The sequence below is a fragment of the Entelurus aequoreus genome, linkage group LG09, assembly GCF_033978785.1.
Source record: "Entelurus aequoreus isolate RoL-2023_Sb linkage group LG09, RoL_Eaeq_v1.1, whole genome shotgun sequence".
Lineage (NCBI taxonomy): Eukaryota > Metazoa > Chordata > Actinopteri > Syngnathiformes > Syngnathidae > Entelurus > Entelurus aequoreus.
The window spans coordinates 43,066,529-43,084,053 of record NC_084739.1 but is presented as its reverse complement, the minus strand read 5'-3'; the positions used below and the strand labels follow the sequence as shown (position 1 = coordinate 43,084,053).

The 17,525-nt window shown below is 38.5% G+C and overlaps 1 protein-coding gene across 1 annotated transcript in view; it reads left to right on the top strand.

The window, feature by feature from the left end:
• Positions 1-4,346: 4,346 nt before the first annotated feature.
• LOC133657448 (placenta-specific protein 9-like) overlaps positions 4,347-17,525 on the top strand; it is a 32,225-nt gene continuing 19,046 nt past the window's right edge. Inside the window, exon 1 of the mRNA XM_062058792.1 lies at positions 4,347-4,504. Within this exon, the coding sequence (XP_061914776.1) occupies positions 4,441-4,504 (64 nt within the window). The 5' untranslated portion in view covers positions 4,347-4,440. The remainder of the gene's footprint in view (positions 4,505-17,525) is intronic.

Below are 17,525 nucleotides of genomic sequence, written 5' to 3'. Positions count from 1 at the left end.
TCGAGATCCAAGATGCAGCCAGGGAACCAAAGGGAACGCAGGGAGACGAGACACACAGCTTGTGACGTGGGAACGAAGGCAGGCTGCAGGTAGGCGACAAGGAGGACACAAGACAATTGAACACGACGGGGAAGAATCACAGAGAGCAAAAGAGTGTGCATAAAGCTTGACGTATCGGCTTACTGTACTGAACAGGAAACTACGTTCTGGCGCCGGATAGCAGGTTGTGCCGGCTTATGAAGGAAGGGCTTCTCATCAGCGACAGGTGTGTTGATAGCAGATGATTGATTGCAGCTGCTTGCTGCAGCCGGACTGGCACGCGCCTGGCGCGCTCCTGAATGTGCCCCCAGCGCAGTGCACACATGAATGCGCACTATAAATTGACTGCACACAAAGTGAAATATTTTCAGATTGTATTTTGTAAAATTGTTGATAATATGTAAAATAAGTAAAACATCAAATTTAATAAAATAAAATAAAAATATTAATTTAACTGTAAAACATTTTTTTATTCACATTGATCTGATTACATATTTATATTCATATTGATCTGATTACATATTTAATGAATACAATTTAACATAATAATTTAAACTATATTGAAAACTAGAAGAAAATAACATTGGTTGCCTGTTCTCGCTTCTTAAAATTAGATTTAACCAAGAAATATAATAATTCAAATGGTATATATATATATTTTTTTTACATATTTGTGTAACCCTTTTTCCCAACTATCCAGCCATCAATTTTCTCGGGCGTATGGCAGAGAGTACACCCTGAACAAGTCGTCTCCTCATCGCAGGACCAACACAGACAGACAACCATTCACACTCACATATCCCAACTATACATCAAGTTTATTCCACAAGTCACATGATCTAACAAAGTCCTGTTACCTAAATTATTTTTTTTACATGTTATTTATTTTTAAACACAACTTTTCATTTACTTGCTGCAATGTGCTGAGTGTCATATAGTTGTGCTACAAACTCACTCCTGTTATTCAAATAGGCCATCTTCTGCTTAGAAATCTATACCAAAAAATAAAGCTGCCTTAGATGGGTCAATACATTTCTAGTAGTTCAATATGTGTGAAATGGATGTTTACTTTGAGAGAGTAACAAATAGTGAATGGCAGCATTTCAGTGGAATGGCCCATATATTATTTGGCCTAGAGGACACATAGCGTCCAGATGACTGAAATTTTGCAAAAATAAGTTATCTTATGTATATTTCGCTCCTAAAAATAATCTGGCAGTAATTTCTCATACAAACAGGTAGTTTTGGGTAATCGGTAGATAAAGAACTGTACTTGGAACACCCCTTTTCCATCGCCAAACTCTATTTGCTGCCCCTCCTGTCATCTACAGAAAGGGAGCCCATTTCCTCGCATAGACAGTGTGGATAAAGGGAATGTAAAAATATAATTTTATTTATTTAACTGCATGTTTTTGTCGCCCTGGTTCATGGTTACTTCAAAACTGATATGGTTAAAATTCCATCCATCCATCCATTTTCTACCGCTTGTCCCTTTCAGGGAGCCTATCTCAGCTGCATTTGGGCGGTAGGCGGGGTACACCCTGGACAAGTCACCACCTCATCACAGGGCCAACACAGATAGACAGACAACATTCACACTCACATTCACACACTAGGGCCAATTTAGTGTTGCCAATCAACCTATCCCCAGGTGCATGTCTTTGGAGGGCGGAGGAAGCCGGAGTACCCGGATGGAACCCACGCAGTGCAACATGCTAATTGGCCAAGTGTGTGAACGTGAGTGTGAATGTTGTCTGTCTATCTGTGTTGGCCCTGTGATGAGGTGGCAACTTGTCCAGGGTGTACCCCGCCTACCGCCCGAATGCAGCTGAGATAGGCTCCAGCACCCCCCGCGACCCCAAAAAGGACAAGCGGTAGAAAATGGATGGATGGATGGACTTCCCTGCTTTTCCGTCTGCTCTTCCATAGACACCAGTCTGTGTTTCCTCGTGCGCTTTCGCCATTTCCAGGAGAAGAGGACGCAAAATAGAATACTAGCGGCTGTTTTTATTCTTAGTTTTTCCCCCCTTGAGAATGCGCCTCTTTTTCGTGTCGGCCTTTGGTTTGAGTCTTTATCATTTTTTTAATCCAAACTTTGACATCAGCTATTTTTCTTCTAAGTCAAAATCATTAAATTGATGGCTGCAATTTACACTCCTCAGCTCGCTTGGTCCGTCCTATTTTGAGCAAGTCAATTTGACTGGAGAGGTCCATACTGTCCTCATATTTCTATCATTTGGAAATGCAGGCTGACCCCTTCTTTAGTTAGATAGTTAAATACTATACTGATCCTCCGTAGGTTGTGTTGCTACAACCTGCAACAATGCATCTGGCAGACATATTGGATCATTCCTTCAAATTATATACAAAAACAATGTGATTCTGGATGAAGATGCTACCAAAACACATTGGACACAATATAAAATTGCCTCCAGTCTTCTGTCGGTGAAGTCAGCAGGCTTATGCAGGCCTGCCCACATTTTGGTGCCAAAAGTGGGCGTTCCAAAATGTGCTGAAACTCGATAGAAAACAAGCCTAAAATGACTTTTATGTCTAAATGTTCCTGCAGACATATTTTTTTAGGTTCAGAATAGGGTTGTACGGTATACTGGTATTAGTATAGTACCGCGATACTAATGAATCACATTCGGTACTATACCGCCTCTGAAAAGTACCAGAAGCCCCCACCCCCCGGCGCTGCCGTCGTCGTCACGTCGTGTCATTGCTGGTTTACGAGCAGACGAGCATGTTCGGCAGCGCACAATCAATGAGTACTTACAAGCAGACACAGTGTGTAGACAGAAAAGGGAGAACGGACGCATTTTGGCTTAAAAACTAAAGATAAAGGTGAAGTTATAACACTGAAACGCCCACCGGAAGATAAATAAATAATGATAAATGGGTTATACTTGTATAGCGCTTTTCTACCTTCAAGGTACTCAAAGCGCTTTGACAGTATTTCCACATTCACCCATTCACACACACATTCACACACTGATGGAGGGAGCTGCCATGCAAGGCGCTACCAGCACCCATCAAGAGCAAGGGTGAAGTGTCTTGCCCAAGGACACAACGGACGTGACTAGGATGGTAGAAGGTGGGGATTGAACCCCAGTAACCAGCAACCCTCCGATTGCTGGCACGGCCACTCTACCAACTTCGCCACGCTGTCCCCAAGGAAGAGGTGCTTTAAGACATGGCTAGCTAGCTAGCGGCTAAAGTCCAGCCCCAGTTGGCAGTGTTTTAGCTACTTCTAAATCACTAATCCTCGCCTCCATGGCGACAAATAAAGTAAGTTTCTTACAAGTATCATCCCTGCAGGACGAGGAATAGCTAAACATGCTTCACTACACACCGTAGCTCACCGGCGTCAAAATGTAAACAAACACCATTGGTGGATCGACACCTGACATCCACTGTAATGATACCAAGTACAGTAGCATATCTAGTTGATACTACTATGATTATGTCGATATTTTTTGGCATCACAACATCTTCTTTCGTTTTTTTATTATTTAATTTATATTATGTTTATATACTCAGGAAATATGTCCCTGGACACATGAGGACTTTAAATATGACCAATGTATGATCCTGTAACGACTTGGTATCGGATTGATACCCAAATTTGTGGTATCACCCAAAACTAATGTAAAGTATCAAACAACAGAATAAGTGATTATTACATTTTAACAGAAGTGTTGATAGAACATGTAAAAAGAGAAACTAAGCAGATATTAACAGTAAATGAACAAGTAGATTAATAATTAATTTTCTACCACTTGTCCTTAATAATTTTGACAAAATAATAGAATGAGGAAATGACACAATATGTTACTGCATAAGTCAGCAGAGTAATTAGGGGCCTTTGTCTGCTTACTTACTAATAAAAGACAAGTTGTCTCGTATGTTCACTATTTTATTTAAGGACAAACTTGCAATAAGAAACATATGTTTGATGTACCCTAAGATTTTTTGTTAAAATAAAGCCAATAATGCCATTTTTTGTTGTCCCCTTTGTTCAGAAAAGTACCAAAAAGTACCGAAAAGTATCGAAATAATTTTGGTACCGGTACCGGTACCAAAATTCAGTTCAGAAGTTCAGAACTATGAAATAGGTGCCAATGTCGTCAGCATTAGAGGAGCATTTAATACTGAGAGAAATCAATAAACGTCATAAAAGCAAAGTTGTAGTCTTTAAAAGGCTCTTCACATGTACTGTCACTGGTCTGAGATGTGAGTCCCCTCCCCAGTATGAACCTCCCACCCCTTCCCAGATTCTGAGCTTCCTGTTCTGCATTTAATGTTTTCATTAGGAAAACTGGGCGCAACCACGTCTGGGGAAAGATTGCACAGCAAAGGCAAAGGAAGGAAGAGCTGCACTGTAGGGATTTTTTCACCATGGCCCACCCCTCTGCCACCATTGTTGGACTGTTCATCCTCTTGATTGGCTCCACTGTGGCAGGTAAGTGATGGCGTTGAACAAAGAGGGGGAAGGGCAAGATTTAGATTTGTGGGGCTGTGATAAAAAGTGTAACACCATGACTACATGTGATGCATGTGTTGGAGGGTGTTCCACAGCACATATGGTACCTATTCACTGCAGCTCTAGTTACATTAAATCTAATCTATTACTTTTGTGTTCATACGCCTGGCCGTGACCAGATGTTGCTGTTACGTTAGTACAGTGATCATTTACAGTACTGGGTGTGCAAAACTGCAAGAATGGTGGACTTAATATTGCATACATCTTCTAGACAAAGAAGAACATAAAAACTGCAAGCTACACTGCTCAATTAAACATAACTGTTTGGAGAGCGAAGTGATTACGAATGAGATGTTAACAAAAGGAGTAGAAAGAAAGCCAATATAGTCTTTTAAACTAATCATCCCTGCCAACATGTTTCGTATGTTCAAAAATCCATCAGCTCATCTGAAAACAGATTTAAACAATGAATCACTTACACGTGTATGCCTGTGCACTGTATCCCATGCTTAGCTGGGTGCACATGACATTTGTAAACACCGTATAAGTTGTGTGACGTAATCACACATGCTGCTGCGTGTACAAAAACACTTTGCGATCAAAAGAGGCAGCGGTGAATGATGTTATCAATGAAGACCGTATCCTTCATGATAATGATATCACTCTTGAGACCATATTGGATCATCTAACAAAAATGAAAGAACATCTCAAGCCATCATTCAAAGATTGTTCCATTTCTTGCTCATATTCAAGCAGAAATGTACAATTTGAACAATAAGGTAGAACTAGAATTCGTGTTTACAGTAGGAAGAGAATTCAAATGGCCCAATTTGTCGCGGCTTACCTGACACATTGACAAATTGGGGGGTTTAGGTTACAATTTTCCCCAAGGTTATATTTTTCCCTGTTGTTGAATTGTTGTACATTCTTGGGTAGCAAGTTATAGTTTGCTTTGTACATTATTTTAGCTGTTTACAAATACACAAAATCATTGAATTCCAATATTTTTGATTCAATTATTAAAGGGTTTGAATGTTTTTGACATTATGTATTATTCTAACTGATCCCTTTTTTAACATGTTAAGTGAATAAGTATACTTTTGTAATTATTTCCCCATATTTCTACACCACAACTCAGATATGGTAACACCAGCGAGCAGTAAAGAATATGAAGTGATTTTTGGTCCAGAACATATTTTGCTTTATTCATTATTGACGCATCGCTCACCACTTTATGTTGAACATTTTATGTATAAGACTTCAAGTTCATTTTACCTTCTATTATTACACCCAAAATGTGGTTTATTTGACTCTTTCAACGTCTACTCTGTCTATTTGTATTTGTCTTTGACTTTCTCTTTTACTGTTACAGAATAGCATTATTTTAGTTTTACTGAGATTAAAGGATGTCAATCCATCTCTTCATTTGTTTATTTCTTCTGTTATTATTTGCATTAGCTTTTGTGTGTTTTCTCCAGAACAAAACATGGATGTGTCCTCTGCGAAGCAATACTAACTTTAAGTCCTTTGTAACTTTACAAATGTTGTTTATATAAAGATTGAATAATTGTGGTCCCAGTATTGATCCCTGGGGTACGCCGCAACAGTTGTAGACATATGTTTGCCAAGCTTCACGTATTGCTTCCTGTTGGTTAAGTTGCTTCTTACCCAGTTCAAGATCAACCCTCTGATGCCATACCTTTCTAATTTGTTAATTAAGATAGTGTGGTTATAGTGTCAAATGCTTTTGTTAGATCCATAAATACTGCAGCTGCACACTGTTGACATCTATTGCATTGGTAATATTTTCCGTTATTTTCAATTAATGCCATCTAATGTTGAAATGTTGGCTCTGTATTCATATTGGTTGTCTGCAAGGGTTCCACTTTTATTAATGAATGTTTCCAATCTGTTGTAAAATGTATTTTACAATAACTTTAGAAAATTGTGGAATTAGAGAAACACGTCTGTAGTTTGTAAACTGGTGTTTGTCACCAGTCTTATAAATCGGTACAACATTAATCATTTTATCATGTCCATACCAATTCCGTTACAATCAGTTGATGTATTGGATTTACATTTCATCAGAAATTTTATTATTTCCTCTTTTGTGACATTTGTGAGGAACACTGAGTTGGGATTTCTGTCTACGGTATCATTCAAGTCCTCATCTAACCTGGGATTTTAAATAATTTCCGCCAGATTTGGTCCAACATTTACAAAGTAATTATTAAAGCTTTCAGCGACTTCATTCATATTGTTTCCATAATCATTCGTAACACCATTTTTAATGATGTTATTTTCGATCCACCATGTTTTTGTTCCGGTCTAACAATTGACTAATATATTTTACTACATGTTCATAGTACGCTAGTTAGATTGTTTTTATACTTTTTGTACCAATGTTCTGCCCATGCAGGTTTTTGTGTTATAAATATTCTATAAAATGTATTCTTCTTGTTACAACCATTTTTAAGTCCCTTTGTTATCCATAGTTAATTCTTCTTTTTTGTTTCTTACTATGTTGTTTCCATGGACAATGTATGTCATAAAACATCATGAAAGTATTAAAAAAAACGTTATGCATCATCTACATCATTTCCAGGGCAGCACAGGGGTTAGTGCATGTGCCTGACAATACAAAGGTCTTGGATTCGATCCCCAGGCTCAGGGTCTTAAGTTTTTGTTTTTTTATAGAGGTTTATTTGAAATAGGGACAGATACAAAAACATAGACATGTGAAACAGTTATCCAATGTATGCATCATAGTGTTTGTAGCCAAAGCTAATTTACAACACTTGTCCCCAACAACAACAACAACAACGCAGATCCAACATCATTAAAATAGGAAAATAAAAAATAGAATGAGTCGATAATAATGATAATAGTAATAATACAGACAAAGTGCAAACTAGATAAAAGCCAATAATAATAATAACACAGACAAAGTGCAGACTAGATAAAAAACAATAAGTAAAAATTAGTAAAAACTAAAAATGGGAACATAATTGTTGCTCAACTAGCCATAATTTTGTTTGTTTTTTAAAAGTGACAAGTGCAGGTATACTTTTCAAAGTGTCCGGTAAAGGTTGATTGGCAACACTAAATTGGCCCTAGTGTGTGAATGTTGTCTGTCTATCTGTGTTGGCCCTGCGATGAGGTGGCGACTTGTCCAGGATGTACCGCGCCTTCCGCCCGAATGCAGCTGAGATAGGCTCCAGCACCTCCCGCAACCCTGAAATGGACAAGCGGTAGAAAATGGATGGATGGATGTACGCATTGTCCCAAGTTTTTTCTCTCAGCTCATTCTTGAACGCAATCTGTGCTTAGTCTTCAAAGTGTCCCTTGTCATCCATGTACCTCTTTCTGTAGTTTCCATCAATCAAATGTTTTTATATAGCCCTTAATCACAAGTGTTTCAAAGGGCAGCACAAACCACAAGGAAATCCTTGGCTCAGATCCCAACACATATTGTGAAAACAGGTAGATAATCACTGATGTTGGTTATTAGCAGACCATTTGCAGTATAAATATCAACATTATTAGTAAATATATTATCAGTAAGTATGGCACAATATCCTGTGATTCTGCTTGGCCTCGTAATTTTAGGATATATACTCATGCTATAGATTGTATCTATGATGTCATTAATGATATTTTGCCTTTTAGGGTTCAAAAGGTCAATGTTTAAGTCTCCACATAAGAAAATTCTTGACTAAATTCAGTAAAAGTTGCTTTAATCCAGTCCTCGATGTGTTCGATATATACAGCTGTTCAATACGTTTTTGCTGGTATCAATGGTGATACATTCTAAATGATTATAAATAGCAAACAACATGTTTTTCACCACTTTGTATTTTAGGTTATTCATCACATATAAATGAATAATTGACAGTTTGTTGTTGGATTTAATGTTGCTATTATATTGTTCATCTGTATAATAAAAATAATTAGTCCTGATGTAGATTAAAAAAATCTCCAATTCCAGACTTTTATGATCTACTGTATGTTGCAGAAGGATTTCAATTTCATATTTTCCTGTTCAGCAATCTTTTGTGTTGCTTCATGAATGTCCATACGTGCATAGGAATATACTCCTAAATCCAGGTCTTCTTGTTCAATGGTCACTTGGAACGTAGTAGTGTTGATTTTGAATGTAGATGTGTATTTTGGTGATTTAACCCCCAACTCCAACCCTTGATGCTGAGTGCCAAGCAGGGAGGAAACGGGTCCCATTTTTATAGTCTTTGGTATGACTCGGCTCATTGGTACTTTAATCTTAATCTTAATTTTACGTCAGACTCCATTTATCGTTGTCATTGTCGTCGAAGTGTTTTGAACTTTAAAATGTGTCCGGATTCTTGATGTCTTTAATAGGTCAATTATAGGGCAGCACGGTGGTACAGGGGTTAGTGTGTGTGCCTCACAATAAGAAGGTTATGTTTTATGGCCTTTTTGAAAAAAAAAAAAAATCATTATAGGAAAACTACAACACATGCAATATGCATCACACTCAAACAAGTGTTACAAGTAAGCAAGACATTATATGTTTTTTTTTTCTTTTCTTTCAGTGCTTCAACATTTGTAACATCGAAAGAAAACCGTTCCCGTTGTCCGCCTTATTATTTATGTGTCCTTTACAGGACCACACATTATCTATAAATAGGCCTCACGTCTGGGTCCTGATACATGTTCCATCTGATGGCATTTTTACATATCTGACTGTGGTGCAAGTGCAACCGTGTTATTTTACTGCCATGCTTTTACTTTATTTATTTATGTATTTATCTATTAGATAGGCTCCAGCACCCCCCGCAACCCCAAAAGGCACAAACGGTAGAAAATGGATGGATGGATCTGCTTCAGAATGTGTTATGCCAATGTTTTGTGCTTGTCAGTGGTTGACTCTATATTCTAACATGTTGCATGTAGTTTACCCCCACTTTTGCTGGGAACATTGGACAATCCTATCTTTGTCAATGTAAACAACATTGGGCAGGTAATTCAGGCAATTGCAGGGACAGTAATTAGTTAGACCAGAGACATATTGGACCAACAATACAAAAAAAAATCTGTCAGAGCCACAAAAAAATAAAAGCATTATATAAGTGTTATAATGAAAGCAACAAATGATGTAAATGTCTATATTAGCTATATTAGCCTACTATCAAAATGACTGTGTGTCGCAGTTTGACACAAATCTTCATTGACCGTAATGTTGAAATTGAATATTTATTCTACACATTTTACAACATTGGAAAACATTAGTAAAACTGAGGCTTCTCAGATGGTGCGATAACTCCTGGAAATGACTGGCTTACAATGGCCAAAGGTATGGATGTCTGTGTCCAAGTTAAAGGAGTCATATGTAAGAATCTGGCCAGAAATGGTACTGCAATCCCGGTCAAAATTCTGTAGTCGCCTTCCCCTCACCCTTACCGAGGTTGCCAGATACGCAGCCGAATCAAGCTTGATATAACCAACACAATATTCACAGAAATGATGCTATTTTCAGGAAGAAGTACATCATGCATTTGTACAATATCGCAACAGATGGCAATCATATGGTTATCACAAGGAACAAATAGTGGTTCCTTTAGAGTTGGAACACGATGCACAGATTCCGTCCAAAGAATCCTTTAATCATCTTTATTGCTGGAAGCTGGGTGGCACTTGCGGGCAAGTGTTTTTTTGTGTGAGTGTGGGTGTGTGTGTGGTCTAAACAAATAGAGAAAAGAGGAAAAATTACAATCCACTTATATACTCATTAACATGCAGCAATATACATGCATATGCATACATAATATAATATATTATGAATGTATGTGTTGAGTATTAAACTCTGCGACTGTTTTTTTCGGATATTGACCACGTTGGGGTTCCGGTCAGAGAACACCAGTGTTGGGTTAGTTACTGAAAACCAGTAACTAGTTACAATTACTAGTTACTTTATTTCAAAAGTAACTCAGTTACTAACTCAGTTACTTACACCAAAAAGTAATGCGTTACTGTGAAAAGTAACTATTTAGTTACTTATTTTTTCCCCCTTTTTTTTAAGGCTCCCATTAATGCCCTTTTAGCCTTCATTTCAGTACTGTTATTGCACTGGAGAATAATACAATCTGTTGATCAACTTGACATGCATTTGCATCACTGAACTCAGAAAGCAATGTGGTCTACATACAACACACAAAGACAAAGATATGTTTCAAGGGGCCAATTTATTTCAGGCCAGAAAAAAATTGACAAAACTATTTTAAATAGCTGCAACATAATGGCACTTTAACTTTAACTCTAAGTAGATAGGATCTTTGATCCAAGACACAACTTACATTAAACTAAAATGTTATTTTCTTTGTGCTCGACAAAAGAAAAGTATTGAGAATGTCTCCATGTTAAAAAACTCGACTTCTGGCTTCGCCATGATGTCTGAGGTGAGGGAGCGGCGACAGTGAGTAGGGATGGGCGATACCACACTTTTAGGATTCGATACGATACCGATACTTTTTCTTGCATTTTCACCGATACCGATACCAATAATTTCTTATTGGCAATTTTTTGTCAGTCAAAAATATTATTACTATTGTTATTATTTAAGACAAATCACAAGACAAATACAGACCATTCATACCACATTTATTATGGTCAATATATAATAAAAGTAAAATTAAAATAAATAACATAAATATGAAAAATAAATTAAATATTATATATAATAATAACTATATATTATATATAATAATCATTAAATATTAGGGCTTTCCAATTAACAGTCAAATCCGAATTGCAAGAAGCTGCAGTTATTTTTTAAAGTTTGTGATATAATTAGCAATTAATGAAATATGAAATAGGCTAATGTTTTCGAAATGTAAGAAATCATGTTACAGATTAAAACCAAAATCACATTCAATCATATATTCAAGATTTTCTTGGAAAAAAATAAAACTGTAATGCAAAGATGAAGAATCTCCAAATTGTATCTCTTTCTTATCTTCTTTTAAATACTCAAGCAATTTTCAACTAACAGTAAATTCCCCTGTGTGGAAATTATTTGAATTTAGGATAATCATTTAAACAAAAATATTCAGTAAACATTTCTAAAAAAAAAAAAAAAACAATGCCTGTTTTAAGTCAACAATTGGACAACACTGGATATGCCTGGCTGCATCGCTGTCGGCTGGCTGTGTGTGTGTTGCACGTTGACGACGCTCATTCGCTGTCTCCTGTCACGTGACTGGGCCAGCTCTATACTCTGCCAGGTACAGGGGTGTCCCAGCACATAGTAAGTTAAGTAAGTCATCAAAAACATCTGAAAGTGATGCTTGCACCCCCCACACGCCGTTTTTTGGTTTATATCGATACTTTTTTCAGAAAAGTGATGCCAAATGAGTAGCGTGTGAGTATCGATATATCGATACCACAGGATCGATACGCACATCCCTAACAGTGAGTGCGTGTAGGTGCTCTAGCTTGCTGGATGGCTGCGTCCAATAAAGTCACAAAGTTGCAACAAACCGCCGGGCTCGTCATTCACCCTCAGCTGTAAAGACCCTCTTCCGGGTAAAGTGAAGGTTGTTAGACCCGAAGTACGGCTCTGGAGGCGTGCTTTCTGTGGGTGGGGGAAAGCACGCCTCTTCTTTTCCACCGGAGCGCTCCAATAAAACACACTCAGATCCACAATATACAGACACAAATGAGGAATTATTTTATCATGTGATTTGGCTGTCTCCATACGTTTCACATTGCCATGACAGCCGTGCTAATGTTGGAACCCATTTCCTCAGCTTATCAGCATATTGAGAACGAAATAGGCACTGACACTACCCATATTCACATAGGTTTTATTTGTCGAAAAATATATTTTGCCCTGTCATTCGAATGACACATCAACATACAGGCTAACGGGCATATATTTCCCCTGTTAGCCTGTATGTTGATGTGTCATCGAACTGGGCTATACGTATGCTCCCATTGACCGGGCTAGCATGCTAATCATTCGTTGCACGGACATACTAGCTTTGTTAGACAAGATCATAGACTGTATTGGACAATATAGTTTACATACGAAATGTCCATTTCCATTAATTACAAGTAATAAGAAAACGTAAATGCCTTACTTACCTATCAAGGAGGAAATTAGCAAGTTTGGCGTCAGATGAAAAAATCTTCTGCGCCTTCAATCGTCTCCATCTTTCAAAGGCATCCCCGATACAAATCCTCATTTTGTTCCTGGCTTTGTCATGAATAAGTTGAGAATCGTAACGAGGCCTTTTAGATTTACTAAGGTCTGACATGTTTAGTAACTTTACCTGTGGCAGCAGCCAGGCGAAGAGGGCGGTGTGTAACTGGCAACCTGGATGTGACACACTTACAGACTTTCAAATTGGTCAAACGGTGGAGGGTGGGACATCCAAATTAAAACAATAGCAAGATTTCGGGGCTGTAAATCTAATTTTTAAATGAGCATATCCCTGCTGAACTACTGTTATCATTTATAGAAGTATTCGAATTGAACATTATTTATTAATGCCTTTTGACATACCAGGGCCTTTCAAAGATGACTTGACATGAAATTCTTAAATATGGCTCCTTTTAAAGTAACCGTCTTCTTCTAATTAATGTATTACAATCTTTGCAAGCTGGGTAACGTTTGCTGTGGTCTGGAACAACATGGCACACAAACAACTATCAGAAATGAAGCCAATATTACATACAGATAATGTGTCATGCGACATGCAAATATAAATGAAATACACAGAGGACATAAGTAAAGGAAGTTAAATGAGCTTAAATATACCTACAAACGAGGCATAATGAGGCAATATGTACTGTACATACAGCTAGCCTAGTTAGCATGTTAGCATTGATTAGCTTGCAGTCATGCACTGACCAAATATGTCTGATTAGCACTCTACACAAGTCAATAACATCAACAAAGCTCACCTTTGTGCATTCATGCACAGCATAAAAAGTTTGGTGGACAAAATGAGACAAAGAAGAAGTGGCAATAAACACGTCTTTCTGTGGCAGCGTCGGAGAAAGTTGTACATGTAAACAAACTACGGTGAGTTCAAGCACAGCCGAAATTAGTAGGACAAAACGGCGCTTGCCAAATACTCTCATCAGTGATTGATTGATTGATTGATTGATTGAGACTTTTATTAGTAGATTGCACAGTACAGTACATATTCCGTACAATTGACCACTAAATGGTAACACCCGAATAAGTTTTTCAACTTGTTTAAGTTCACGTTAATCAATTCATGGTACAAATATATACTATCAGCATAATATAGTCATCACACAAATTAATCATAAGAGTATATACTTTGAATTATTTACATTATTTACAATCCGGGAGGTGGGATGTGGAGGGGTTAGGGGTGGGGGGGCTAGGTTTGGTTGATATCAGCACTTCAGTCATCAACAATTATATCATCTGAGAAATGGACATAGAAACAGTGTAGGTCTGACTTTGTAGGATATGTACAGCGAGCAGTGAACATAGTGAGCTCAGAAAGCATAAGAACAAGTATATACATTTGATTATTTACATTTGATTATTTACAATCCGGGGAGGTGGGATGTGGTGGGGGGAAGCATGTTTAAAATAAACAGTGGGGTTTCTAACAATTTCATGTTTGCCTTCCTACAGAAACCATTTTAGAACAACCTTTTCCATTTTCATACATTTTTGCAAAAGCCCCAGGGAGCCATTCGGGCGGCCGACGCCCGAGTCAGACAGTCAGGGGTTTGGCAAAATGCCAATCAATAATTGGCCAAAATGTGAGGTAAAGTGCATAATTAATTGCAGGAATTGGCTGAATTTGCATGAAGCATGATCACAACATTGTGAAATCCTGGAGAATTTGCTTATTACAATTAGTGTGATATTTTTCATCTTTTTTCTTGTAACCTTTTATCATTTTAGGCAGTTTAAGTGGGATTGAAACAAGCTGCAGACTTTAAACACCTCTGTTGTACATGTTTTTTTTTCTTCTTTTTTTTTTTTAGTAAATGTGTGTCCTGCATGGGGAGGGAAATAATTTGGGTCTGGATGTTAAAAATGTTGGATGGACGCCACATGTACAAATATCTGCACTGGTCTACAAAAACATCTCCATGTTGCAGTCATGTGACTTCCATAACACTCACGCTCATTCAGTCTTGTCCTCTGGTGGAGTCACCATGTGAGATCATCATGTCTCAGTTTGTTTATCCTGTGTGTGTGTGTGTGTGTGTGTGTGTGTGTGTGTGTGTGTGTGTGTGTGTGTGTGTGTGTGTGTGTGTGTGTGTGTGTGTGTGTGTGTGTGTGTGTGTGTGTGTGTGTGTGTGTGTGTGTGTGTGTGTGTGTGTGTGTGTGTGTGTGTGTGTCGAATGCCATTTCCCAACCTCCTGGAACAGTTTCCAAAGCAATAACCAAACAAAAGAGAGCTTCATCCTAGCTGGACGCAAGCAACAGGCCACACAAAACAGAATCTGAGTGGAAACAGCTGAGTGGGGATGTAACATCGCAGCTAGTCAGCTATTTCAACTGCAGAAAACATATTTATAAAGCACTGACATCTTCATTCTCGCTCAGTGGGTGAGAAGTTGATGGTGAATATCAGCATGTCTGGCCCACTATTTAAGTGTGTGCGTGTGGTAAATTCAGACATGCTGAACGGCGGGGGATATTTTGGAGGCTCTCTTTAGCCAATTAGAAAAGAAGCAGCACATTCTGATTAATTGCATACAAAACCGGGTGCCTATTGCAAATAAGTCAGTGAGTTTTTATAAACTCATGAAAACAACTGTATTACAAAACCCAAAACCAGTGAAATTGGCACGTTGTGTAAATGGTAAATAAAAACAGAATACAATGATTTGCAAATCCTTTTTCAACCTACTGTATATTCAGTTGAATAGACTGCAAAGACAAGATACTTAAAGGCCTACTGAAATTAATTTTTTTTATTTAAACGGGGATAGCAGATCTATTCTATGTGTCATACTTTATCATTTCGCGATATTGCCATATTTTTGCTGAAAGGATTTAGTAGAGAACAACGACGATAAAGATCGCAACTTTTGGTATCTGACAAAAAAAGCCTTGCCCCTACCGGAAGTAGCGTGACGTAGTCAGTTGAACATTTCCGCAAAGTTCCCTATTGTTTACAGTGATGGCGTCCAGAAGTGAGAGCGATTCGGACCGAGAAAGCGACGATTTCCCCATTAATTTGAGCGAGGATGAAAGATTTGTGGATGAGGAAAGTGCAAGTGAAGGACTGGTGGGGAGTGGAAGCGATTCAGATAGGGAAGATGCTGTGAGAGGCGAGTGGGACCTGATATTCAGCTGGGAATGACTACAACAGTAAATAAACACAAGACATATATATACTCTATTAGCCACAACACAACCAGGCTTATATTTAACATGCCACAAATTAATCCCGCATAACAAACACCTAGGTGTTTGTTATGCTAGCTCCTAGCTCCAGCTCCCGTCTATATAACCCGCCAATACAATTCAAACACCTGCACAACACACACACTCACTCAGCCCAAAGGACCGTTCACCTAACCCAAGGTTCATAAAGCTTATATATTTACCCAAAGTTACGTACGTGACACGCACGTACGGGCAAGCGATCAAATGTTTGGAAGCGCAGCTGCGTACTCACGGTACCACGTCTGCGTCTGTGTATCCAAATCAAAGTAATCCTGGTAAGAATCTGTGTTGTCCCAGTTCTCTACAGGCGTCTGTGTATCGAAGTCAAAGTCCTCCTGGTAAGAGTCTCTGTTGTCCGAGTTCTTCGATCTTGACTGCATCTTTCGGGAATGTAAACAATGAAACACCGGCTGTGTTGTGTTGCTGACTTCCCTCGCAAAATACTCCGCTTCGCACCGACAACTTTCTTCTTTGCTTGCTCAGCTTCTTTCTCCATAATGCAATGAACAAATTGCAACAGATTCACCAACACAGATGTCCAGAATCATGTGGAATTTTGCGATGAAAACTGACGACTTTAAGCTGGCCGCGGTGCTGGACTAAAATGTCCTGTCTAACTCGTGACGTCAAATCCGCAGCGTCATCATACCAAGACGTTTTCAGCAGATATTTCGCGGGAAATTTAAAATTGCACTTTAGTAAACTAACCCGGCCGTATTGGCATGTGTTGCAATGTTAAGATTTCATCATTGATATATACACTATCAGACTGCGTGGTCGGTAGAAGTGGGTTTCAGTAGGCCTTTAACGTTCGAACTGGAAAACTTTGTTATTTTTGCAAATATTAGCTCATTTGGAATTTGATGCCTGCAACATGTTTCAGAAAAGCTGGCATAAGTGGCAAAATAGACTGAGAAAAGTTGAGGAATGCTCATCAAACACTTATTTGGAACATACCACAGGTGAACTGGCTGATTGGGAACAGGCGGGTGCCATGATTGGGTATAAAAGCAGCTTCCATGAAATGCTCAGTCATTCACAAACAAGGATGGGGCGAGGGTCACTACTTTGTGAACAAATGCGTGAGCAAATTGTTGAATAGTTTATAGACAACATTTTTCAACAAGCTATTGCAAGGAATTAAGGAATTTCACTATCTATGGTCCGTAATATCATCAAGAGGTTCAGAGAAGCTGGAGAAATCACTGCATATAAAAATGAATGCCTGTTACCTTTGATCCCTCAAGCGGTACTGCATCAAACAGCGACATCAGTGTGTAAAGGATATCACCACATGGGCTCAGGAACAATTCAGAAAACCACTGTCAGTAACTACAGTTGGTCACTACATCTGTAAGTGCAAGTTATAACCCTACTATACAAAGCCAAAGCCATTGATCAACAACACCCAGAAACACTGCCGGCTTCGCTGGGCCCGAGCTCATCTAAGATGGACTGATGCAAAGTGGAAAAGTGTTCTGTGGTCTGATGAGTCCACATTTCAAATTGTTTTTGGAAACTGTGGACGTCGTGTCCTCCGGACCAAAGAGGAAAAGAACCATCCGGACT